We start from the raw sequence: 25965 nt of genomic DNA, 5'->3' as shown, positions 1-25965 counted from the left end.
TGCTCCTACCTGCACCCCACAGCCAGGGACAAGTCTTATGTAACACCAAGCTGTCCACGAAGCTGCACCAGAGCATCAACTGCCACCCACTTCCACATTAAACTCACATTTGCTTAACTCAGCAAACTTGAATTCATGTCTTCAAACAAGCCATTGTGGAACTAGCTGAAGTTGCTTCCAGCCTTCTGTACAGTTTGTAAAATAAGGGGTTTATTATAAGATTTCATCTATTTCTAAAAAGATACTAGACTGTAAATGTTGTATAAAAATTTAAATGAATTTAAAAAAAAAAAGTCTTGAAAGATTTTTTTTTCCACTTCCACACATTTTATAATAGTCTTCCAGTGTTAGCCTAGAAGTACAGTTTTGCCATTGCTTGAAGAAACTTCTTTTTTCTTCTCTGTGCAGCAAGCTGTAGGACCTCCTCAGGATTACTGGCATTCAGCTCTGTCTGGCCAATGGCTTTTATCTTGAAACGAGAGGAGACATCACAGTAAAGCTGTTTCATTACAAGGCATTTTCAGCACTACTTCAATGGGTGATTTATTTCTGCAACACACTATGCCACCCCACTCCAACAACAACCTCACATCACCATCCACACTATTAAGAGTTACACAACAAAATTAAAACTGGAAGTGGCACTTCTTTTCAAAGATGGTTTCAGGGAGGGAAAGACACACTGAGAAAATCCCACTACTGTGTTAACTTACTGCTATCTGCTGCTTGTCTGTCTCGCCTCTTTTGTGGTGGAGATCTGAGGGCAAGTCAAGAAAAGACACTGGGGTAGGAAACAGACTTTTTCCAGCCAAACACCCAGTATGAGCTTTCAGTAGCAGTATTCTAGTGAAAGGATACATGTCAAATACTCCAAGATGGTGACATCCCAGATGTATTCATAGTAAGAATCCATGGCATCATGACTGAGAGAGAATACAGGTTGGGTTATCTAACACATTCACATATTGCATATGCGTATTTATGAACTTTTTGTTGTAAGATGCACCTGTTTTGTTCCTGCAGTGCCTTGAACGCAGTTTTATAGTCTACTTCTCTGAGGAACTGGCATAAAATAGCTACCTGTAAGGAAAGACTCACAGGTGATTTTGACAGCCTTAATTCCCCACAAACAGATCTTCCACAGAACACCTCAGTAATCCCACCCCATTTCTAGGCCTAATCAAGTGCTTGTTTCCATAGCAAGCAAGTTCTGAGCACCCAAACTTCAAGAGCATACACAACTCATTCTGAAATATCAACAGCAGTAGTAGCTGAAAGGAAGAAAAGGGTTTTTACTCAAATCTGAAGGGACTAATCCAGCTTCCAGGTTTCTAAATGCATTTGACAGCTCTTAAATCAGAGTCTAATATAAGCCTTGTTACTTCTTGGAGAATGAACAAGCCCACTGAACAACAATGGCCACATGTGGTTATCATGAAGAACAAGGTGTTGGGAACTCCAGACTATTACTACTTTTTACAACATTTCCAAGTATATGTTTGTTTACTCATTAATTTCAGTCCTTTTAGTGTCCTAGAAGCAACAGTAACAACAAAATCTACTCTACTTTATTGCAGATTGCATTTACAAGGAAAGTTGGATTCAGTTTTACTTTTTAGAAAGCTCCCCCCCTCCTTTAACATCAGAATATTTATAAACTAATGTTTTACTTAATGCAATGTTTCACCTCTTACCTGGGTGTGACAGTTGAGTAAAGAACAACACTTGATCATTCTTTTTATCACCTACAGAATGGTTAAAGAACAAAACAAGTTTTGAAATGCTAGTATTGGAACACAAACAGCAATTTTTTTTTTTTTTAAATACAAGGCACCAGCTAAGTAGCTATCTACATTCTTCTAACCCCCCCAACAATTCCTGGATTTTAGCTCATCAACTGAGCTTTCATTACTTCAGAGACTTCACAAGGGTATGATGCATGCTACAGAACAAAGCGCCATGTTTCTGCTAAGAGCACCAGGTTGTGGTCTGTTAAAAAGCTTCACCTTCATCACCTGCTGCCCACAGAAAAGGCCTGACTTGGGTGGGACCAGAACAGCAAGCAGGTTCCCAGACAAAAGCTCTCGCACCCAGGTGAGCACGTGCTGGTGAGCAGCAGTGCTGCTGTGTGACAGCACAGTGGTCCCAGACAGCGCTCCTGCACCACTGTAGCCCAGCATTAGGCACAGCTTAGACTCGGCTGTCAACGTTCAGGATCCCAGACAGCGTCCAAAGGTCTCATTTGTCATACGAACGGGAACACAAAAGGAGCAGCAATCGGACAGGGTATGTAAATAACCACCTTCCCTGGGTCTAGACAGTTCCTTCCTATTGCCTACTGAAACACAGCCTACAAGTAACACAATGGTTTCCTAATGAACAAGACAAATGCCTGGATAAAGGTTAAAGTGACTGCAAGATGTCACTGGAACATGCTGTGGCTGGGACTGAAGATTCCTCCTGACACACACAGTTATTAAGGGGTTCTCACTCATGGCCCACTTGCAAGTGACAAGCCACTTGTTACACCAACTTGCAAAGTACACAAGTACATGCTGTGTAGTGCCACACCTCCGGCACACTCTGACAATGGTAAGTTACAGTCCCACCCATCTCTAGACAACCTTGCACAGTGCTGGGATGCAGCTCTCCTCACTGTCAGAGTCTGGAAAAAACAACACATTTATGTTCCTCTGCACCATGGGTGGAAGCAAGCAGGCTCCACCTGAGCAACACCAGCACCAGAAGCACAGCAGGAGCCAGATATTTCCACCAGCTGGGAGCTCAGGGTGGTGCTCCAGCACAGCTGGCCAGGCAGAGCGAGTGCAGCTGGTCTGCCCGTGTGGCACAACACGGTGCAGCCCCGCAGGGACGATGAGCTGGGGGATCGCCTCACCACACCACACGGTGATGTGTGTGCTCTTGGCTTTTTCATTTGCTCACTACTGCACTGGAGTCCAATACCAGTGCTTTCCCAGTGGCTAACTCTGCACATTCAGTCTCTGTGAACTAGCAGAAAAGCCTTCTGTGCTTCACCAAAGGAGAAGCTTCAGATTTTCTATGGCCTTCAAGTAACAAGCAAAGAAAAACAGACCTATGAGGACTCATATCCCTAAAATGCATCAAGATATAAAATCTTACAGGCTACAGGAATGTGTGCATCTTGAGCAGTTTTGTCTCTACATAGAATTAGGATGCTGACTGAATCCAAAGAGACATTTTTGTACATCTAAATCCCATTTTAACTCACCTGGTCTGTGTACACATCCGGTGGTACCATCTTATTAAAGAAGTCTGAGCATACAGCTCCTGCCTGTAGATAATAGTGAAGGGCTGCTGAATACTGATTCGTTGCTGCAGTGGGAAAAAAAAAAGCAAAATAAGGTCTTAAAAGTAAACACAGGAGTTATTTCTAAGACACAGATCAAGTGTTTATAGAATTATGCAGATACACATATCTCATAGCTGAATTCTACTGGGAAAGTGACTTGCATATCATTGTTTAAAAAGCACAGACATGCAGGAGGTGGTAAAACAGTGATAGAAAACTACACAATCAGGAAAACTAGCAACACAGGCAAAGTTCTACCTTTTGAGAATTACTTTTTACTTTTCAAGTATTTGATCTTAAGTCCATCAACCTTAGAGTGGAAAAGAAGATTGCCTTCACTGAACTTAGCACAGCAGGTGGTAGCGAAGGAGTTTAGTTGGTGTGAGTTAGAGGGCCAGCTGATGCCACCACACACATCTCATGGTTCAGCACTAGTTTTACTTCCAGTAAGTTCTTGCTGAACCGACGTGAAGACAGCCTTCAGGGGCTCTGTGGCAAGGGCAGTCTGCTTGTCCACATGGCTTCTGAAATACAGACCTGATACATGCCAGGAGTGCTCCAACCATTGCCCTTTCAGATGCCAGCTTCTGAGGCTCCCTACATAAACTTCCTCCTTCTGGGATGCTGTTCCGCTTTGTATGAGCAGTGAATACTGCCAGCTTATAACCCTGAGTCACTCTCCCATATATAAGGTGACAGCACTAAACACCAGATTAAGATCCCTCCCCTCACCCCAAGGGTTGTAAAGCATCTTCTAGACAAATTTGTCTCCTTTGGAAGCAACAGGCTCAGATTTCTGCACTACATCTTACTGCACACCACAGACATCCTTCCAGTCAAAAACCAGAGATTTGTAAACATGCACCTTGCCTCCTGCAATAGCCCAAAGCACCAGCAAGTAGATGGCAGAGGCACAGCACATACCCTGTTTTATTGCTAGAGAAGAACCATCTGGCTTAAATGCTAAATTTCACTAGAGTGGTCTCAATAGATAATTTAAGTGGAAGAAATGCCCAACTACCTTTGAGGAAGGCTATGACCATGTCCTTCTCCAGCACATACAACAGATAGTACTGTACTTGTCCGGCTATTTTCTGAAAGTTTACTCTTCAGCACCTACCTCTTTGCACTCTTTACTCACACTAGAAAGCAAGCTGCAGGAACTGACTCTGAATTGTGGAATAATTTAACAAAGCATAGTATCACATAGGCTGGGCAAGATTTCCCCAGGCAACTGCTGCCCTGGTACAGTCTGGGTGCATATCATGGTGCCCAGGATCTGAAACACTTCACATCCCAATTCTACTGGCTGCTCCCAGCTGAGGAGCAAGGATAAGTACTGGGGAAGTAGCAGGTGAGGACAGAATGATAGGGAAGAGCTTCCTGTCACAACCAATACCAGATCAGGAGTTCAGGTTTCCTCATTTACAAATCCTAGATATTTCCCTATATAACACAGACCCTCTCCACTCAGCTCTTCTTCTGCTCCAGTGAAGCTGATCTCCACATTTAAAACCAAGCACTACTCACACAACTTTCCATTCACTTAATAAAAGACTCCAATGTTAGGGATTTGAATAATTATACCACTCAAGGACCAACTACACTAAAAAAGTAAAGTTAACAATGACTTGTGACTCTTACAGTAAAGTTTCCCTTACCCTAAAAGCAAGTCCGCATGACCCATCAAAAGCTCAGTCTCTCTGTGGGACTAGGCAACCTCCCAGACAAATTCACCTACATTATTGCATCTAAAGATTTTAAACTCATATATCACTTAAGCTTCTTTTCATAAGAGGAAATACAAGGAGGGTTATGTCAAGCAAATCTCAGAGAAGCAAGGTACCCCTACACACATGCTAAAAATAGACATTGGTTTCACTTACCAAAATAAATATCTGCCTGAATAATTAACCAGAAGTGGTTGTTTGCATTGATAGTCAATGCATAGCTGACGAGCTCTTTTACTGTAACAGCCACAGCTTCAAAGTCCACTGATTGAAGACTAGAGGAAAAAAAAAAAAAAAAAAGAGGAAGAAAAAAAATTCCTAAATGATTGTTTTGGGTCTTTAAGCACTAATCTGACTTCCGATCTAGTTTAAGTCCAAAGCACCTTGCATTAAGTGTCAAGCAAAAATAACTCCAGAGAAGATTTAGTGTGGACTAAAACTACTGTTGAATTGTTCCAATACAGTACATGTGGCAGAACAAATACACCCTTCACAGACCTGGACAAAAAGTCAAAACTTTATCAGTGGCTGACACCATAAAAGGGTTCTACGCAAGAGTATATGTTCCCAGTTTCAAGAAGCTTGAAAAGAACACCTGAAACCACTACAAATTTATCACAGCATCTGCATGAATGGCAACAGACAGTAATCTCTGGAAACTTGCAGAACTAGCCTGGAAAGGAAAGCTTGGAATGGTTTGGCACATTGCTTGGGCAGCCTTTCCCAAAGTCCATGTGGAAACTCCATTTTTAAAAACATGTTTTTTTCTCACCCTACTGCTGAATTCTGGTAACATGGAAAACAACTTTCTTCTGCTTGACCTTATACACTGAAGTCTACATCAGTAACAATGAGACTATTCAATCAGACCAATTAAAGACAGATTAATCACACTAAGCATTATACTCTCTCCCTCTCACAAGAGTCATCTCTCCCGATGCATACACGAAATCTGAAACAGTGAGGTTCTAGCCCCACAGAGCCTCTGAACTTCATTGGAGAAATACAGTTCAATCCAGCCAGAACAAATCAATACATATCCCATACCACTTAGTATTTTGGTAATTATTCAAATATACCTCAAAAAATATTAGTTATTTCATATTAAAGTATTATATAGTTCAGTAAAGCACACAGCTAAAAAATCCCTCAGTTTCTTGTACCCGCATCTCCAGCAGGACCATCAAATTAGGAGCAAAAACCTCCATGCAATCAGACCTATCTGCCCACAAACAGAATGGGGGTCAGTGATGCCCTTACATGGCAGAAATCACATTAACACACAAGAACTAATACACAGTAACTGGAACCAAACCAATTATGTAAACACGTATTTTGAGAATTGGATTTTTATTTATCATCTTACTTGGGGATGGATGAGGGCCAGATGGAAATGTGCTCTGCTGCAATATCATTCACAATATCTTCCTAAGAGAAGAAAGATGGTAGGAGAAATTACAAAGAGAAACATTTCAAGAAAACCAAGTAAGAAGTTTATGATATATACTAACCCGAACATTATGAAGCTTGACAAACAAGGACAGTATTGTGGTTAAAACCAATGGTTCCTGTAAGGAAAAAAAGATAGTATTCCCATGAACTAACAAAACTCCACTTTCTTCCCTAAGATTTAAAGCTATGTAGGAAGTTCTGACATCATAATTTCCCATTGAAAAAGGGCAATATTTTGTCAAGAATCCTGCAACACAAGGATACTGTGAGAAAATTTCTGTAGAAAGTCTTTAATTACTTCAGATTTTCCTGAATAACTCCTTGGATATAGACTTCAATTAGGTTTTACACATCTTTACGTTGTTTCTGTGGCTACTGCCTAACAAACTTAAGGTAGGTATACTACAACTTTCTATGCATTTACAAACCCACAAGCTATAAACAATTTCCCTTCCTCTTCTGCTGCTTAGTTATGATGCAAGTAGCAGCTCTCTTCTCCCTCCAAAAGGAATGCTTTGCTTCATGACAGCTGCAATAAAATATACTCCTAAGGTTAACAGATCTCCACTGTAAGAATTCAGAATTTTTTTTTTCGCAAGTTATTCCACACTGCTGTATGGCAGGTATAGCAAATTCAGAAGTTTTTCAGTCATACAAAACACCTATATAGCTGTCCGATTTCCTGGAATTTAACAGGAAGAGTCCAGAAAAATATTGTATCAAAAGGAAGTTCTGGTTGAAAATACATTCTCAAGATTGCTATAACTTACCCGAAGCTTTTTGATGAAGGACAGCAATTCACTCCTAAATTAGGAACACAAATACCCATGTAAGTAATCATCCACAACAGAGAATATATGCAAACTTAATACACTGGAAACAAGAGCCAGCAAAGCAAATTCTTCACATGCCAAAATACGCCTTTGCCTTTAAGTTTACAAATGCAGGGTGAAATGCAGGTAAGTGAAAACGCTCAAGCAGGTCATTCACTTTTAATACAGTCACTAGCAAGTTTTACTTCTGCATTTAGAACAGGTTAAATGAGGTATCTGTTATTCCATCAAGCTATAAAAGGCATGAAAATCACTTTGTAGTAAGTCAACCATTGACTCTAAAAGGGAAAGCAATTGAACTGTACTGTGATTCTCCAAGCTAGGATTGCAACAATGACCTACAGGCTTACAGAAGAGGGTACACAGCGATCATTTATAATGTACATTGATTTCTTTGTCACGCCATATCAGAAATTGTCACCATAAAACAATCCAGACAAGCACAGCCTGTTTGGAAAAGGTTTCACTGTTGCTTTTCCATAACAACAGGGTCACTGCCCTTTACTATTTGAATCAGAGGGGTCAGAAAATGTTCAGTATCCTAGAGTACACCTGTACTGCTTCCTTTTCCTTGCCAGAGTATACAGCTGAAACCTACAGCAAGCACATACCCTCTTACACCCATCCCACAGAAGCGTCAGCAAAAGCAGCTGGCCTTTGGGCACACATTAACCTGATTAGGTCAAGGAAAGCAAAGAAACAGTCAGTAGTTTGACAGGGACACCTTTTCCAAGTTTTTAACATGGAAAGCTGTTCAATGTAATCATACATTCCAGAATTTACTGTAATAGGCAACTTGTAATCAGGCTTGGACTTAAGAACAGGCTGAAAACACTTACTGAGTGGACAAATTATCCTGAATCAATCAGTCAGTCAGTTAAGGCCAAGGCTGGCAGAGGTTAGGTAACTGACAGTGACATTACTCCAGTCAAGAATATTTTCTTCCTTTCCCTCTTCCCAGGATCTCAGCTGAACTAGAATTTAATTTCAAGATTGAGTAACATTTCGCTTTAGATTCAGAAACCTAAAGCTAAGTATAGAAACCTATGCTGCGAGGTGTTTAATGCAGTTATAAAAGTAGTTAACCAACAGAGTCAATGGATTCTGCAGAGCAATTCTATTTGATGTAAAGCAGACACCTCCAGTTGGTCAGCTCAACTGCCCTCTAGATGTCGTTGACTTTACTGGAAGATCTACACTGATTATAATGGGAGCACAGGCATATATGCTTTGGTGTCTGTATGCTGACCTGAATCCCACACACTCCTTTTCTCTGAAAAGGAAAGTCAACACATTACCACTAATATCCAACACCACCAGTGGGCAGATTGTTCACTCAGAGATCTTTAACTGCTGCCACCACTCTGATAGGGGAATCCAGACAATTTCTGAATGGAACATGGGGTCAAATATACAATTCAAACAGTCCTTAGAAATAATTTAAGAAAACACACCTGTACATAATGCCCAGTGTAGACTCCCTGTGTTTTATCAAACTCACTCTGCCATCATTCCCCCGTTTGTGCTGGTTGGACACACTACAGATTTGTACAACTACTTCCCAAAGGTCTTTAGCTGTCCGTCTACTTTCTTTGGGACCTGGAAGTTCTTTGCATGTAGCAGCCAGCAACTGTCCCAGCTATGCAATACAAGAGAAAAAACACAGTGACTACAGCTTCTCTGAACATTGACTACAGCAAAGGAATTATTGGCATTTAAAATGGCTACTCAGGTGATTTTAAATTACAAACTACAAAGCAATGTGACTAAACTTTGCAGCAGAGGACACTGATGAGGAACCTGGAAGACAGGAATTAAACAACAGAAGATTTTTCCCTTGGTTTCCTTAGAGCATATTTGCTTACTACAGGCTCCAGAAAACAAGCTTTACACTCTACTTAAATATATTGCATAAAACCCAAACCCCATAAAATATAGTTTTACAAAGACTGGTTACCCTAGAACTCCCTTAACTTTCATATAATAATTAATCTGAACTGAAACTGGCACCCTCTGCTATACAGAAAAAGCTGAACCTCAAAACGGAAATTAGGAAATACCACAGGTAAGCAGAGCAGGCCAAAAATTAATCTCTCCTGTAATATGACCTGCATTCAGCTTTACTGTCTGACTTTGAAGTAGAAACATTGCTGTAAAACCATTTTGAAAACAAAGTTTCAAAAAAGGCAGTGCTTGAATGTCCCCAGAAATTCAACACTGGTGTTGGGTTAAAAAATGGAACCATTATAGCACATTTGGAAAACAAGTGTCTTAGGAACAGAAAAACCACCAGACATGAAGCCTGAGATCTGTACACTTCTTATACCTCCTACATGAATCTAGACTGAGTTCTAGCTGAGAGGAGAGTCCTTTATGGAAGTGCTACAGGGTTTCAATCAGCTTATGGATCATAACCACACATGCCTGATGTTTATGGAACCAACCTCAGTTGGCAGCCAACAAGGGCTAAGAGGCAGTTTGTTTCATCTGTTCTTGCAGCGCAGCCTCCATGTCTTTTGTCAACAGTCAAACACACTTGCTGCTTAGCCCTGCTGTCTTCTACACCAGACCTAACTCATTATAGACACAAAACTTGACACTCTTGAGACAGAAGGATACATGCTTTTAAAAGTACAAAAGACTTCAACAAGAAAAAGTTGATTACAGCTTGATAAGGCTTTGAGACTTAGCACTCATTACCTTCACATAAGGATTAGTCTGAACCAGAGGTAATGGAACTTGCATGGTCAAATACTCATTCTCACACCAGTTTAACAGGAAGGCAACACATTCTTCAGCTATAACTTGTCGAAGAGGAATATCTGGAAGAAAAGGGGTTCTTTGCTTAACTTTTTTTTTTTTTTTTTTTGAGAAAACAGTGTAACACAAAAACAAGCAAAACCCATTCCCTCTAATTAGCCATTTCTGTTCCATATCCATCACAGAAAAACACAATGCTTAGCCCTGTAAGAGACCTCACCTCTGAAAACTAGGAGCAACAACAGCTTCCTCTAACCACAACAGTACTATGTTACTCCCTCAGTGTGAAACCATGCGGACTCCTTTAACAACTAGCAAAACTTTTCAGGTAAAAACACAGATATGTTTATCCTGTTCAAGTCCTTTAAGTGGCACTAAACAGAAACTGTCAGTGTTAGCAATATGTAGGCATAATGATGTTGCTGTTCTCATTTTCAGCTTCTTAAAACTAATCAAACTTATAAAGTCTCACTAAAACCAGTGTCAAACTTCACTATTGTTTTTCCAGTTATACACCTAAATGGTATATCTACAATACAAAGTTGGGTTTTTTTTACCTTTCTCTCAAGCTTTGTGCTTTACTGCATCCCAGGAAAGACAGCAAGGTACTTACCAGGTACTCTCATTTCCAAATATCCTCGGACCCTGCTTATAAGATCAGAAGGAGGACGTTCTCCAGAAACACCAGCTCCAGCTTCATGAGTGTAAATGTCCAGAAGCAGCATTTCATTCAGCATGACTTGACGGAGTTTTGGAGAAAACTCTGTCACCAGCTCCAAGCAAGCAGCAAAAAGCTGTTTTGCATGGACAAAATCCTGCAATAAAAAGGATATGCATTAATGGTTCCTAATGGATTCATAAGGGAAAAGACTAAGAGTTAAAGTGCTGTTCAGCTCTATACTGGCTGAACCGGCCTCAGCATCCATTATCATTAGCATTGCTCAAGCATCTCACAATTACTGTTTACATTTTTGAGGCCTTTGGACTTGCTATTAAGCTTAACAGTTCCAACAGTTCCAGATTTTTCAAACAAAACAAGAAGTTTAAGCAAAAACATACCAGAAGTAACTACTGGTGTTATTAGGTACAGTTTGGCTTTACCTTGTAGTTTAGCAAACTACAGTATTGTCAATTACAAGGAAAATAAAACAGCATTCCAATAAATTCCTTATGCAAAACAGTCAAAAGAACAGCACTTCATATCAGTAAGTCAAATCACTGCTGGGTTTAGATGCCACATGATTTAGTACATCATAATCAAAACTTCATATGAATGAAATTATCTCCACACCAAACTCACTGGAAAGCCATTATCCCTGCTCTGCTGATGGAACTTTGAGAGACAGAAATATTTAACCATTATATGATAACGGAGCTTGTTACTACATCTCCCTCACCTCCGAATTTTTCAATTCTTTTTCTCAAAAAGGGCTTTCCATATTTTCAGTGTTGTTAAAACTCCGTTGTCCAAACTAACTAACCAGTAACTTCAGATGGGTTGCTCACCTTAATCGCACAGCAGTGTAATCCCTTCGCCATAAGGATGTAGACCAAATCCCTAGTCAGATTGTCTTTGATTCCTAAAATAACATTGCCGTAAACATTTGGTACTTCCCACTGGGAGAGAAATACATAGGACATTTGCACAGAAACAGGTTTTAGAATTCACATTCCTGCTTAAAACATTATAAACAAAACTCAAATATTGAAAGTGACTGACATCTAAGTGCCAACTCTTTAATTTTTACATCTAATCAGAAGTAATGTATTGCTCACACAGAAGTACAATAAAAATGGCTAGCTACTCTACTTTGTTCATACTCTGAATATGCAATAATTGGGAGAAAAAAACCCCACAAAAATATGAGAAATCTTTACTTAAAAAAAAAACCTTTTCCTCTCTCCTGCTCCCAGCTTTTAATGACAGGAATTTAAACTAAAATAATATTGCTAACTAGTCAGAACACTGAAAGCAAAAGCTACAGGAATTTGTTTTCTCACAAGGAAAGCTTGTGATACAGCCAGTAATTCCTTAAAACAAAGTTTATACATTTTGTTGTAATACTTTTCACAGAGAATGTGACTTTAGATATTTATCGTCATTTTTATTAAACCACCATTATGTGGGGGGGGATCACATCGAGGGTCTATGACAAAATGTTTACTGTTCACTGCAGTATAATACCTAACCAGTCCTTGAATCACACACTCTCATGACCACATGAAATAAATTACCTTATTTGAAATTGTCCAGAATTGGCGTTCTGAAGTCATACCATGCAACTCAATTAAGATCTGGCGAATCCTCCAAGGATCTACTGACAATATGAGCTGATGTTCAAGCTGGCCAATATTGACACTTGCCGAAGCTAGAAGAAAAGCAATCAGGTCTCCAGCACATTCCTTCTTAATGTAGATGCTTACATTTCTTTAGTATATAACATTTTAAACATAACACAGCAAGAACAGCAGATACATCAATGCTTTCATAGGTCCCATACATCCTTTCATGCCCTTCCACAAACACCTTGTACTAGCTTCCCAGCTCCCCTGACCTAAAGGACTGCTTGCAATGCCCCCTCTTCTCACACCAGCAGCTCTGATTACTCCCTTACCCTTGCTACAGTAAAGCAATAGGTTCAAGATCTGCACAAAAAAAGGTGTTCCAATACTGCCTTAGTGAAAACATGCATTTTTCACAACTGGCTTAAGTCAATGCAAGACTGTATTAGAGCTGAAAGGGTAAGTTCTTTCCAGCTCCAGTCACCATCTGGCACCTCTTATGTTAGCTTTGACCTGTGCAGCTGCACAGCCAGCCAGCTATATCTGGGAAATGAACTGGCCAAAAAAGTCTGTGTTTCACTTTGGTAGGTTTAAAACTTTGTCCAGATGGTACCCCCGGTCCAGCTCACCACACAGTCACAGGAGCATTAGTGCTGGTATAAGTCCAGAGGCAGGGTGCTCTTTCTGGGAACAGCTGCCACAGCCAGATTTGGTTCAAACCAACTGCCACACCTCTCTTTCACTTGATCAGCTAGGACACATTCATTTGAGCGTATCTATCATACTCAGTTGAGATACAAGCAAAACACAAGCAATTAACAGCCACTTTCTTGAACAAGTAGGACATGCACCAACTAAAAATGGGAAGTATTCCCTGTAAAAACATTCTCTCTAAACTTTTTCTGAGACCTGACCTGCACATAGTAACCTCAAGCATGGAAACAGGTAACTGCCTGCATGTAAGTTAATGGAAATGCTGTGAAAATTACCTGGGATATCATAAAAAGAAGTCACAGGCTTTGTGCACAGGTTGATTCGAGGAGATCTCTTCCGCATTTGATCAATGAGCAGCTTCCGTTCATCATCTTTCAGCAGTTTTATGAACAGCTCGTGAGATGAAATCATGAAGACAAGCTGAAGATCTTCCAAACCCAAACACAAGTTTCTAAGCAAATAAAAAAGTTAATACGTGAGTAGGAAGAAGCTGCTTATTTTTCCAGTTATAAAGTTCTCAAAACATTTATTGTCCTGTATTACATTGCTTATAAAGTCTAAATTCATGTTATCTTAATATGGGTACAAACTTGAGAAATGCTGCCATTTTTCTCTTCAGTGCTTCAGAAGCATTTTCCAAGTTTATTGATCTTGAACAAACCTGGGAAAGAAAGCAGAAAATAATTAAGCAGCCTTGGAACACTTTAAATATTTAGTTACAGACAGTGTTACTGCCCAGTTTTCTGACTCTCAGTTAGTATCAGCCAGTAACCCTCCCTCTCAAGGGAGGCAACAAAGTTATCTGATAAACACTGTAGCCATCACAGACAAATCAGAGTTTCTTTCGACCTGTACACAAGACAGCCTGTTTCAGACAACTGTGATCTTCCTTCCAATCACAATTCACATTCCTTTTTCCTACTCTGATATTTACGTGTGCTGATGCCAAGTGCCACAGTATCAGTCAGCCTCACAAGATCAAGTACACAACAAAGCCCTTTTGCATTCGTTTAAAAATGAACCAACATTTCTAAGTACAAAACCTAAGATTCACTAGGACTAACAGGTGTGTTTTTCTTTTTTTAAAAAAAGCAGCAGTTGAAAAATAACTAGGTAGTTGAATTCAATTGGCAGCTTGCAAGAAATAATTTTTCTTTGAGAAATATTTTTAAGTCCTAATATGAGCAGCTGATGGAACAGCTTTTACTTGCTCTGAAGTACAGTCAATTTTTGCCACATCCTTGAAGAGACAAGCAAAAGGCTCAAATCAAGAAAAGAAGATATGAAAAGAACAGCAATGCAACAAAAGGATTAAGTTTAGTTTGAGCAATAAGTTTCCTAAAAAGCTTCACTGGGGGTAACAGTTTAGGTCTCACACATACAGTAACTCAGGATCATTTCATGACATGCTAACTTTTACAACAAAGCTGGTAAGGGAAAGCGGTCCTCTTCAACAGGTACTTCTTTTTCTAGTACCTCTCTCTGTCTTGGAGAATTTGCTTCTTTGTTCCTTGAAAACAAACGTTCAACAATATCTCTATATAATTTAATGATGTCAGGAATAGCAGCAATTTCAAATCCAAGCTGAAGCAACAGGTCCGCACTGGTTCCTCCCCAACAGATGGAAATGCAGCTATGAACATAGATGCAAGACTATCACAGAGTGTGAAGAAGTTGAATAAAGTTTGAGAAGTTACCTTACAAAGTATTTTTCTCTGCTTCAGAAATTTGAGCATTACTTGCAATAATAATCCAGTTATATGGGGAAGGAGATATCTCACTAAATACCATTTCCCCTTCTAATTTCAGAAAATTTCTTACCTCAAGGAGAAAGTCTATTTTCTCTTTGCTGGGTTTCAGGAACAGTTGACAAAACTGAATATCAATGGTTCGACCCTGCAATACATCACAGACTGTGTTGCACACGCAGACTTTGAAACAAACTTCATCCAGAGCATCATTGCTGCATGAACACAAAACCAAAAATCACAGAACGTCTCTGACAAACACAGAATTAGTATCACAGCAAAACTCCAGGTGACAGATCCCAAGACAAGGTCGGAGCACACACCTCTGCCCAAGACCACACTCAGAAAAACTTTACTCAGGATCTACTTCAGTTTACCCAGGACCTCACTTTCTTTAAAAGAAAATTCCCTCCCTGCCCACAACCCTGTTTCACACACAGACTTCATTATCACTTCAACCTGAGCACCACTGGAACTCCAGCTATAGCAGTGCGACTGACACAAAGGTGCATTGCTTCTTGGCAAGCATGCCCTGAGCATGGCTGACAGCCCAAAAGACTTCAGGAGTATTTATGTATCTCAGAATACACAATCACTGGACAAAAATCAAAACAAATAACCAGAACCTATGGCTTCCTTCTCCTAATCCTTCTCTGTGTGCCTTGACCAGATTGCAAAGTCACGCTCCTCCATTCTTCTCTGGCTAGTACTTATCACTGAAGGTGCTCCGTATCAGCCATATCAGAGATGAAAACACCCCTAGACAGTGCTAAGCTACAGCCTCTAAGAGATGCTTATTTGACTCCTCTCTGGTTGAAGTGAAAGCTGAATTCAGTAACTACTAAGCTCTTACACAAGAGGCTGTCACCATCGATACTTCTTTTTCCTCACACACGTGTTTGTAAAACTGAGCGTCTCTCACTTCTTCAACTGAAATACTTGTAGGCACCTTCCCTGCAGAGAATAATTATCATCATGATTATATGGAGATGTTTTCCACATAGCCCTGATTCAAGTGCCTAAGCTCCACAGAAGGTTGAATTTTGGGTGCAGCCACATGCTCAGCATTTCTCAGTTGGGAGCCATCCACAAGCTGCCCTTGTAATGTGCCTAATTCTCTCTGCTTATTATAAATTTTTTCCTTATTATAAATGTACCATACTAATCCTTCAGCCCTGGACTAGTTCAGCAGTGCACAAGGCTTCGAATCACAGGTAACTACACTGCCAGTGTTCCCAGTGAAGTACATCTCCTACAATATTACTGCTTTGTATGGTTAGCCTGACCAGCTTTGACTTCAAGTTTTAGAAGACCTCTAAAAAGGTACTGACTTAGTTATAAATTTGTATATATATACACGCACATATATATGATCAGTTATGACATAAGTAAAAAAAAAAAAAAAAGAAAAAAATCAGTAAAGTGGTAAAATTAAGTGTTAATACTCATTAAATTTTTCCCATACATGGCCACAGTGAGATACATCACAACATAGCTCCTTAGTTGGAAGACGTAGTTCAGACTATTGCTAACAGAAATAAAGGCTGAAGTTTCTTGGATGCAAGTAATTTGTTGTTAAAAGATTTTGTATACTGTCCATGAAAAACATAACTCAGGAAAATTGCTTTTCATCATCATTGAACAGATCATTATTTAATGCCTCACCCTTGTTGAGCTTTTTGGAAGAGTTCTCTCAGCACTGATTGCCTGAACTGAACAGGTAAACTGAGGGCTAGATTATCTTCAAGGAATATCTTCACTAAGTCCTATAACACAAACACAGTTGGAATAGTCAATGGATAATGCAAAAGACACAGATAAAGTGATTTTCTATCTGGTAAAAATGATGAAACTAACCAAAGCAGCTTGCACCCATATGTAATACTAAAATTCATTAAACAACAAAGTTCTCTCTCATCAGAGAATCAAAAAACCCCAAACTTGCACATCTCAGCAGCAACATTCCCTGAAACCCAAAGAATTAGATTCTACTTGAAAATTCCGTACATCAGCTAGCAGGAATTGTTTACACTGTATGGAATCCAAGATATTTTAATCTAGTATGTATCAGATTATGTTATATTCCTATATATGTGTGTTCTAAAACTGTATGTTAATGGTTAACTGGAACACTTAAATTTATTAAAATCCCTATCAGTTCAGGTGGAATCACCCACATGGAATGATAAAAAAAACCAACCCTCAAATATATGTGGGTTTATTTAGGCACCCTACCAGATAGTTGCCAGACTTCATACAGCTATGGATTTGACTATAAGGAGTTGCCTGTTGAGATGCATCATCAGAAGATGAAGTAAGAACTCCACAAGCTTGACAGTACCCGGCTAACCGTTCTTCATCTATGGTAAAATGAAGTGATGATGAACCATTCTGAAAAGTAAGAGTTAATCAAATCTTAGTGGCCAAAATATTATGAAACATAAGCTTAATTCAGAAACAGAAAACAGAAACTCACAATTTCCCCAAGTAACAACAAAACAACAAAAGAATGTGCATGTACACACTTTTTTTAAAAGCATACTTTTATATGTGCTCTTCACAGCTTAGACCATGTTTTGTCTATTTAAATAAAAATCTGAGTTTTGCAGTTTTGGGAATATAAATACGAAGCAAAATAAAAAAGGAAGCATACCTTAATTGTAAATTGTATTTTTTAAAAGGTCAGAACATAGACAATCCGATTTCCAAGGGAAAGTTAGATAAAAAAGAATAGGAAGTGCTGTATGGTTATCTTCCTCAGAAACACATTACCACAATCAAAATACCACAACAGACACAGAATGTACTCTTCAGTTGAGTTAATATTAGCACCAGAGATGTTATTCTTGCATGAATACAATTTATGTAAGAGAATATGCATTACAAAATGTAGAACAAAGCAGCAATATATTGCAGCTGAATAATAAAATTTCAAACAAGGCACAATGTGAAAAAAGAAAAATTGCTGTCAAAATCCCATGAAGTTTCTTAAAAAACCGTGTGTACCTGTAACAGTTATTAAATTGCTAAAGAAGGAAGCAATAATTTAGACAAGTCTTTTTAGAATAGTTGAACATACATCCTAATAAAACATTCACTACCTTTGCAATCAACTCCTTTGTTTTGAAAAACTTTTCTTTAGCATTTTCATGAACAGCTGGATTTGTAGATCCTTGTTGAAAATAGATTGCACCCAAATCATAGCAAACCTGCAAACAGCATTGATATAAAACACATTATCTTAGAAATCTATATAACATTTTAAGTCAAGATTAAGTATTTCAGCTCAAACCTTACACATACTTTATAAACTATTCCTAGTTTTATCTAATGTACTAACATACACTGCATACCTTTCCCCACATATGTCAACTGTTTCCTCTTTAACTGCGATCTCAGTATGAATAATTCTACATAAGCATTACAAAATTACAGAATGATTTCCACATAATCATTAAGAACAATGCAATAAGCTGTCCTTGCCATATAATGCTTTACTCGGGGGGTTGTGGGGAAGCAACAATATTTAGTGTTGAAAAAAGTTCCAATAATGTAAAAATGAAGTCAATAATACCTCATTGCATTAAAAAAAGAACATAGGAAATATTAATAGAAAAATACTGCAATTGATCTCAAATATATTACTTCACACTTTGTCTGAAGAAACAGATATAAATTGAAAGCTTGAATATAGAATGTAAGCTACCTGGCACTGTATCTCCTCTGCACTGATTTTCAGTCCAGCTGTGGAACTCTCTGTTTCTCCATTCACCATACCAGGTTCCATTGCTAATAAATCCAGAGTTCTTATAGTGTGGACATAAAGATCTTTGTTTAATTTAAGTGCTCCTTCTAGGACCAGGATGGAATCAGCAGCCTGTTCTTTCAACTGTAATAGTTCAAATGCATTGAAAAAATTAACATCTTGGTTTTGAGTTCAGTAGTGGGTTTAAATTAACACTAGAAATGTAACAGTAGAGTAAAAGAATAGTAAAAATAATTGTCCTTATACACCTGTCTTATTGCTATGTAGAATCTGCGCCTGTATTTCTTGTACAATAAAGAAATTTCTGACTTCTACTTCAGTTTCAGGTACTAAGAGAAACAGGATCAAACCCTTACTTCCAATTGAAACAAAACATTTTTCTCTGTTTCACCTACACCTTTTTGTCCATTTTTGGAGCATTAAGTTATGCAACAGTCAGATGGTAAATTTTAAGTTCTTATTTCACAGCTAAAAAAAAACTAGCTTCTACACGAACAGCAAGATTTTTTCAAAAATTTTGATGAATTGGTAGAACAATTAAACATCACTCGTGCTCATCTATTTGAAAAAATATGAAAAAGTAAAAAATTGTAGAAAATGTATAATACCAATTCATTGACTGATTCCAAGTAGTACAAGAGTAGGAAAATAAGCTAGGCTACTTAGGAAAGTAGAGGGTTCGTTCTTCCTCTTTCTTGCTTCTCTCAAAGGGAAACGCTTTAGGCACAATTAGCATTATGTTGAAAGCTACTTACAGAAAACACTCAGCTACTAAATCCTTCTAAAAAAACGTTTTAAGTGTTGAATTTTGCTGCCATATGATTTTGCAGCTCGAGCATAGTATGGTCTTAATTACTAATCACACACTGACTTTGTAGAGGCTTGCTCAATTCATATGGCTCCAAGGAAGGGCTGATGAAACAATACTTCAATCACACACAACAAAATCCATAATACATGCACTGCAGAGACAACACTGTCTAAAACGCACACAGTGGAACTGTAGCAAATACTAGAAGTGGCAAATATAAATGTACTGAATCCAGCAAAACTGTGATGCAATTGTTTATTTCCTGTCCATTCATATTTACATGTAAATTCAAGCAAAAGTAAGAGGGGAAAAAAGTCTCACCACTTTCAAAATATTTTCAGTCAGTTCCTTTTCTTGCTGCATCTGGTTCATCCTGGACAAGAGAGAGAAGAGGTCAAGATCTCACTTATAAAGCAAACCTGCATGTTATTTTACTTCATGTTCTAGACCACAACAATTCATTCATAGTAAGTTTTACTTAATTACATTTTAAACATCATTATGCAGGAACTGACTGTTCTTATCTATCTACATTTCAAATACAGAATTACATAATGAAAAGATAGCTTTGGATGAGAACGCGGTTCAATAAAATGGAAGCTACAAAGTTTTCATTGCTTTTATCTTTAAAAATCAGATTGTTAGTATTAGCAAAACTATCATGACAAAATCAGCTTCCACAGCCTCAAGTCTCTTGAAGCTTCACTATTTAAATCTTCTCAAGCATGTGTCAGGGGCAGAAGTGTGTTGATGTGTTTACATAAAAATTAAAAGTATTTTTAAATTGTTTCCCCATACAGAATTTTTTGATTCAGGATCAGACTCTGATATATATATAGAACAATACAAGATTTATAGTAAAATGAGTAGTAGTAGTAGTATTTTTAATCAACATACTTAACAGATTCTCTTAAACAAGTATGGCCTAATGCGAGAGTATAAAACACGTGAAAAGTACCACTGAGATACTTCTAACCTTATCAGAGAAATTTGTAACATAAAAGTCAATTCCAAGAACAGGTTGTAACTAAAGCCGCACAACTTCTAGAATGCAAAATGAATATTGACTTCAAATTACAAATTATTGCCTAATGAAGCAAATGAAAATACTTCATTATTTCTCAGGTTATCATACATAATACAGCAAATTGCTATAATAAAACAACCATATTAAGTTAAAACAGGATGCAAGAAACGTACCCTAAGTTAGAGACTAAGCATTCTGCCTAGGCAAATTGCTGTCTCGCTTTCTCCCATGATTTTTCATGTCCCTATGAACTTACAGATATTATAACTTATTAAAAAAGTGGAACAACAGACAAGTACATATATGTATCAAGCATGTCTGACAGGAAAGTAAGAATATACTTGAAATAAATGCAAGTTTTCCATGCTACAACTAGCCACTTTGAGCAACTGTATGTTATTAACATGATTTAATCCACTTAGAAATTAAATTTCTGATTACAAAATACACAAGAAACCCAAACGAACGATACCTGTAACTTACACATTTAACTGAGGTGGACCAGGTTTCACTTGCTTTACAGGAAAACTGCTTTGAACAATGGTCCTTATGGCCCTACATAGGGGAGAAAATTAAGTAAAGAATGGTATTAGCCTCAGAAGAAGATTACACGCCTCTTAAAAATATCAGTTTATAATTTTAGATACTTTATACCATTAGAATACATCCTCTACTCAAGAGCACATCTAGTATTTAAGAAATGCTCTTATGTCCATAAAAAGCTAGAAGACAGCAAGATTTTTACCTTTATAAGGCAACAGTTCAAACTACTCCCTTGACTATTTTTTTAGGGAACAAAACCAGCTGCACAATAGCTTTTCAGACTCAGCTCCTCACTATAACCTACCTGTAGATCACAGAACCATAGAAACATAGAATGGTTTGGGTTGGAAGGGACCTTAAAGATCATCTAGTTCCAACCCCTCTGCCATGGGCAGGGACACCCTCCACTAGACCAAGTTGCTCAGAGACCCATCCAACCTGGCCTTGAACACTTCCAGGGACAGGACATCCACAACTTCTCTGGGCAACCTGTTCCAGTGTCTCACCACCCTCACAGTAAAGAATTTCTTTCTAATATCTAATCTAAATCTACCTTATCTCAGTTTAAAACTGTTACCCCTCATCCTATCACTACACTCCCCAATAAGGAGTCCCTCCCCATCTTTTCTGTAGGCCCCCTTTAAGTACTGGAAGGCCACTTAAAAGGTTTCCCCGGAGCCTTCTCTTCTCCAGGCTAAACAACCTCAACTCTCTCAGCCTATCCTCATAGGGGAGGTGCTCAGCCCCCTGATCACCTTCACAGCCCTAAATTCAAGATCACAAAATTATTATTACTTTGAGATTTTTTTCTCCTTCTGTGTACAAGTATATATAGAGAAAAAAACATTGCTTTGTTCTATCATGATTTTAAAATTATTGCCTTAAATAGTTTACCATCTGTTGTAGAGTAGTATTGCCATTGCAGTGGTTGGGGGTAAGCTGGACAGATCTACATCCACATGTTTAGTTCCTGGGGGAACTTTGCTGATACACAGAAGTTCATTCAGTAGCATGTTCAATACAGGAACAGACAAGCTATTAAAAAAAACAAGAGAATCAGATACTTCATATAGTAATCCTAATTCTGGAATGTTTAAATAATGTACAGTACTGTTCAATACTATATTACTACTTAACATCCCATGGAAGTAAGGGTAGTATGTTTACTTCGCATAATGAAGTGCTTTGTATCAGATGGCATTCTAGGTCAGGTATGTAAAGCAGTTACCAGTATTAGCAGCATAAATTAAGCCCAAGTGGAAGGTTGCCCTGACAGCTAACTACTACTACGCACCACTGCATTAGTCCGCACAGACACATCCCCAGAATGATACAGTCACCTGTAACAGCAGGTCCCAATTAATAAGAAATTCTTTTCAAAGTAGTCCCAGATCATACTTCCAGAAGGTAAACAACAACAGTTCCACTGCAAATGGAATTTCACTCACGTAAAGGGAACATTTCTCTGTGCTATCGTGGCTTATCTCCCTTTCTGCAGCATCCACTAGCAAACAGTGAAGCTAAAACTAGAAACTGGAATAAAGCACTGCAGAGCATTGTAAGCTGTGTTATGTATAATATACATTAGCTGGGACAGAACCTTCCTTGATAAAATGAGAAGGCATGCAGGCTGGACTGCATCAATCCAAGCTTTTGAGGTATAATTTAACACAACTGAAACACCATTACTAATTTAGACATTACTTGAAATCGGAAGTGATCAGCTAGAGTACCTTTCATCTTGTGAAAAATTTGCATTCATTGCAACCAGCACTGAAAACAGCCAGTGAAACTACACTTCTAGCAACTAAAGCTAGAATTCCTGTTTAACAATTTTTAGGTCTTGTGTTATATCAGACTCCAGGTCTGTTATCAAACTATCATTTTAAACTGACAAGCCCTGTTTTTACTATGCGAGGTCCAGGAATCTTGTTCTCATTGGCAAGAGTAGAACATCATTCAACTGTTTATAACAGCACAAGTTTTAGAAAAAAGCTTGGCTCAAGCTGTTATTTTATTCCTTTTTAACTACCATGACTGAACCTTTTGATATTATCAGTTAAAAACCAAATGCATGTTTCTTAATTAAAAACAATCTTAGGCTGCACGAGCTAACAGAGCAAGAACTCTAACTACTATATAGAGATGCTAAATTAGTAGTTGAAATGACTTCAGATTGGTTCTCAAAATAAACCACCGCAGATGGACAAAACAATCCTATCAAAACAGAATCAGTCCAATAGTGTCATACACATAGTAGGGCTGATTTCTGAATCAGGATTATAGCTACATTTTAAGAAGTAAAGGTACTAATCGACATAAAGTACACCATGAATAAATGTCAGTACAAATTCCTCCTGCAAGAAGAGAAGCAGCCATAAAAAAACCCCCAAAAAACCCAAAACCACTCTTGCACACATTCATATACATCTGCTTTCAAAGCTAAAGTATATATAAAAAAACCCTTATTGGATACCAGATACTTTTGTCCATACAGTATTTTCACAACTAAGCACAATAAAGGTTTCTGTTCATTCTCTGCAATTGTGCGGTATCTTGCAAAGGTATTTTGGCAAGCGATAATCCCGCCTCAGCTTTCAGCAGCTGAAATCATTTGAGTTAAAAAAATTCAAAGGAAAAATGCAGAGGAGGAGTTTGTCCATTTCAACCACAGTCAGTTCAGTGATCTAGTCTGCAGATATATGGAGTTCTTTACATGAACAAAATTGGAGCAAGACCTCCCAACTTCAAGCATGTCAGAATGGGGAAACTTAAGCTAGTTTTGTCATTGAAGAAAACGTAAGCTAAAATTCATCTTTATGCAGTTTAGATGTGCAGATCTTAATGTTTAAGACCCACTATTCTTCCTCTCTAAATTATGAACAGTATTGATTTGCTCACAGACGTTGCCTTTATCAAAACCCTTTTCTAACTCACAGATGAAATCAAACTTGATTTTGGTTGTCACACCCAAGACTCTTCTTAATGTAAGGAAGACTCCATCACAAAAGGGAGCAAGACACATTTCCTTCTGTTAAAATAAAGATCTCAAGCCACTTCAGTTTTGTAATTTCAGCGTGAAGATGTACAGACTATACCTTTTCTCTAAGACATCCAAATCCCACTTCAGATGAGCAGCAACTTTAAGAGCAAGAAGTTTTAAAATGCGGTTTCTTTTGTTATCAGGTGGTGGCTGGACTTGGTTCTGTTCATTCACTGATGGTTTCGAGGCTTGTTCCAAGAACTGGACAATCAGCTGTACAGGTGGCGGATCTGCAAAAACACAGCCACTCTTCAAATTCTTTGCAAGCCCAGAAATTAATTTCATGTTGCAGCTATGAACAGGGATCTTATCTCCTTATCATTTATACAGCTGACACTGTCACCTGGCAGATTCTAATCCCAAAGGTTATCTTGCTTATGCTGACTCAAATCATACTATTAACATATCTTTGTTTAACCTTCAAATTTACTTGACCACACTCTCATCTTTATTTTCACTATTTTTTATTAACTACGTTTCAGTGCTTGCATCTACAGAAAATAAATGTTGCCTATTGAAATCACAAGTTTGCTGTTGTAAAAATACGTACCTAGTTGTAATCCTCCTCTATATTTTAAAATATATTTAGAAGCAACTGCGGGTACTTGAATACATTTAGAAGATACTTGCAGACTGATTTAAAAAAAAAAAAAAAAAAAGCCCCCAAATCTCTCCCTTACGAGTCTCTCCAATACCTTTGAGCTGTTTTGAAAAACTGAAGCCAAACCTTAACTATTACACTCTCACTGAACTTTGTGAAACATAAAACTAGTATGAATCAATATTTTTAATTGCAAAACAGCAGTGTAAGATCTAAGCACAAAGATATAGCCTGACTATGCTTAAATTTACTTTTTGTAGAGGCAATACTGTCCCAGATTTTCCCGTTTCTTCCACCTGCTTGTAGAATTCGGGTACTGAAAAAGATGATTCCCACTTATGATCGTCAAAAGATCATCTACTTTTAAATATGGTCACTTTCTTATAATACATCAGACGAGGTTTCTATTCATTCCAGGTCTAAGAAGACAGAGCAATTTCAGCACTGAACCTTTAGGAGGACTCTAGTTTCCGGCACTAGCAAGACTTTAATGGGAAAAGAACAGCTGAAAATTGTAATGATTTTTTACGAACAGCACTTCACGTTGTAAAAATAAACAGCTCGTAACATTTCCGCATGCAAAATTCATGTACGCGAAAGGAAGAGTCATCTACCACACAGGAAAGACGGAGAAGCGAAGCTATTAAATAGGAAAGTTAATGTGAAACGAGAAAAACACATTCCTGCTCGCGTTAACTAACGCTGCACCGCCGTGGCTGCCCGCCCACTGGGCCCGGCCCGGCCCGCCCCGCCCCCCCCGCAGCCGCCGGTACCATAGCCTACGAGCCCCGCGCCAGCAGACCGCTCCGCACCGCCACCCTCCCACCTCACAACCCCTCGGGCGGGGGCTTGTTGGCCACCGCGTTAGCAGCGCCGGGGGGAAGCCAGAGGTGAGGGAGGGAGCAAGGGGGAGGCGAAGGAGGGCGGGCGGGAGGGAGGGAGGCGGCGCCGGTGCGCGGCCGGCAGCGCCAGCAGCGGGCCCCTGGGAAGGCGGAGGCAGGCGGAGGCCGAGCTGCAGGCCGCAGCGGCGAGGGACGGGGGCCGCAGGGAAACGAGCGAGCGGTTCTTCCCCGGGGCGCGACGCCAGGCCGCGCCCAAGGCCGAGGGGAGGTGGCCGCCAGCAGGGCCGCGCCGCACGCACGCACCGGGAGAGGGCTTCTGCAGGTGCTGCTCCAGCAGCGCCTCCTCCAGCAGGAACTCGAACCAGGAGGTCTGCGGCGGCGTGCAAGGCCGGCTGGAGGTGGCGGCTTCCCGGTCCGCCGCTTCCGCGCTCATCGCTGCCGCCTGCCCCTACGGCAGCCGCGCGACTCGCGCCCTCCCCCG

The 25965-nt window shown here is 39.1% G+C and overlaps 1 protein-coding gene across 4 annotated transcripts; it reads right to left on the bottom strand.

The window, feature by feature from the left end:
- Positions 1-256: 256 nt before the first annotated feature.
- Positions 257-25965, bottom strand: INTS8 (integrator complex subunit 8). 4 transcript variants are annotated; one of them, XM_052787375.1, is made up of 28 exons: positions 24894-25139; positions 24097-24271; positions 23289-23355; positions 21893-22033; positions 20939-21010; positions 19750-19801; positions 18558-18740; positions 17953-18060; positions 17087-17242; positions 16517-16617; positions 14925-15066; positions 13694-13764; positions 13379-13554; positions 12342-12475; positions 11613-11723; positions 10720-10921; positions 10047-10168; positions 8801-8985; positions 7284-7317; positions 6573-6629; positions 6428-6489; positions 5218-5336; positions 3251-3354; positions 1695-1745; positions 1007-1080; positions 859-923; positions 714-757; positions 257-469 (listed from the first exon to the last, which is right to left on the bottom strand). In XM_052787375.1, exons 4-28 carry the CDS (start codon positions 22009-22011, stop codon positions 353-355), a joined length of 2661 nt encoding a protein of 886 aa, XP_052643335.1. In that variant the 5' UTR covers positions 22012-22033; positions 23289-23355; positions 24097-24271; positions 24894-25139; the 3' UTR covers positions 257-352. The 4 variants fall into 4 exon arrangements, with proteins under 4 accessions (XP_052643335.1, XP_052643333.1, XP_052643334.1 ...); XM_052787373.1 differs by lacking the exons at positions 23289-23355; positions 24894-25139 and adding an exon at positions 25788-25965; XM_052787374.1 differs by lacking the exon at positions 23289-23355 and having other exon boundaries at positions 24894-25138.

The sequence above is a fragment of the Harpia harpyja genome, chromosome 5 (assembly GCF_026419915.1).
Source record: "Harpia harpyja isolate bHarHar1 chromosome 5, bHarHar1 primary haplotype, whole genome shotgun sequence".
In the NCBI taxonomy this organism is placed as follows: Eukaryota; Metazoa; Chordata; class Aves; order Accipitriformes; family Accipitridae; genus Harpia; species Harpia harpyja.
The sequence above is the reverse complement of the archived record's forward strand: the minus strand, read 5'-3'. Positions and strand labels throughout refer to the sequence as shown.

Coding starts and splice junctions, on each gene's coding strand:
- INTS8 (XM_052787373.1), bottom strand. CDS start 25,917: ATGAGCGCGGAAGCGGCGGACCGGGAAGCCGCCACCTCCAGCCGGCCT. Junction 12,476..13,378: donor TTCTTTTTATGATATCCCAG/GTAATTTTCACA, acceptor CTTTTCTTCTAG/CTTCGGCAAGTGTCAATATT. Junction 5,337..6,427: donor TGGCCCTCATCCATCCCCAA/GTAAGATGATAA, acceptor TTTTTCCTCTAG/TCTTCAATCAGTGGACTTTG.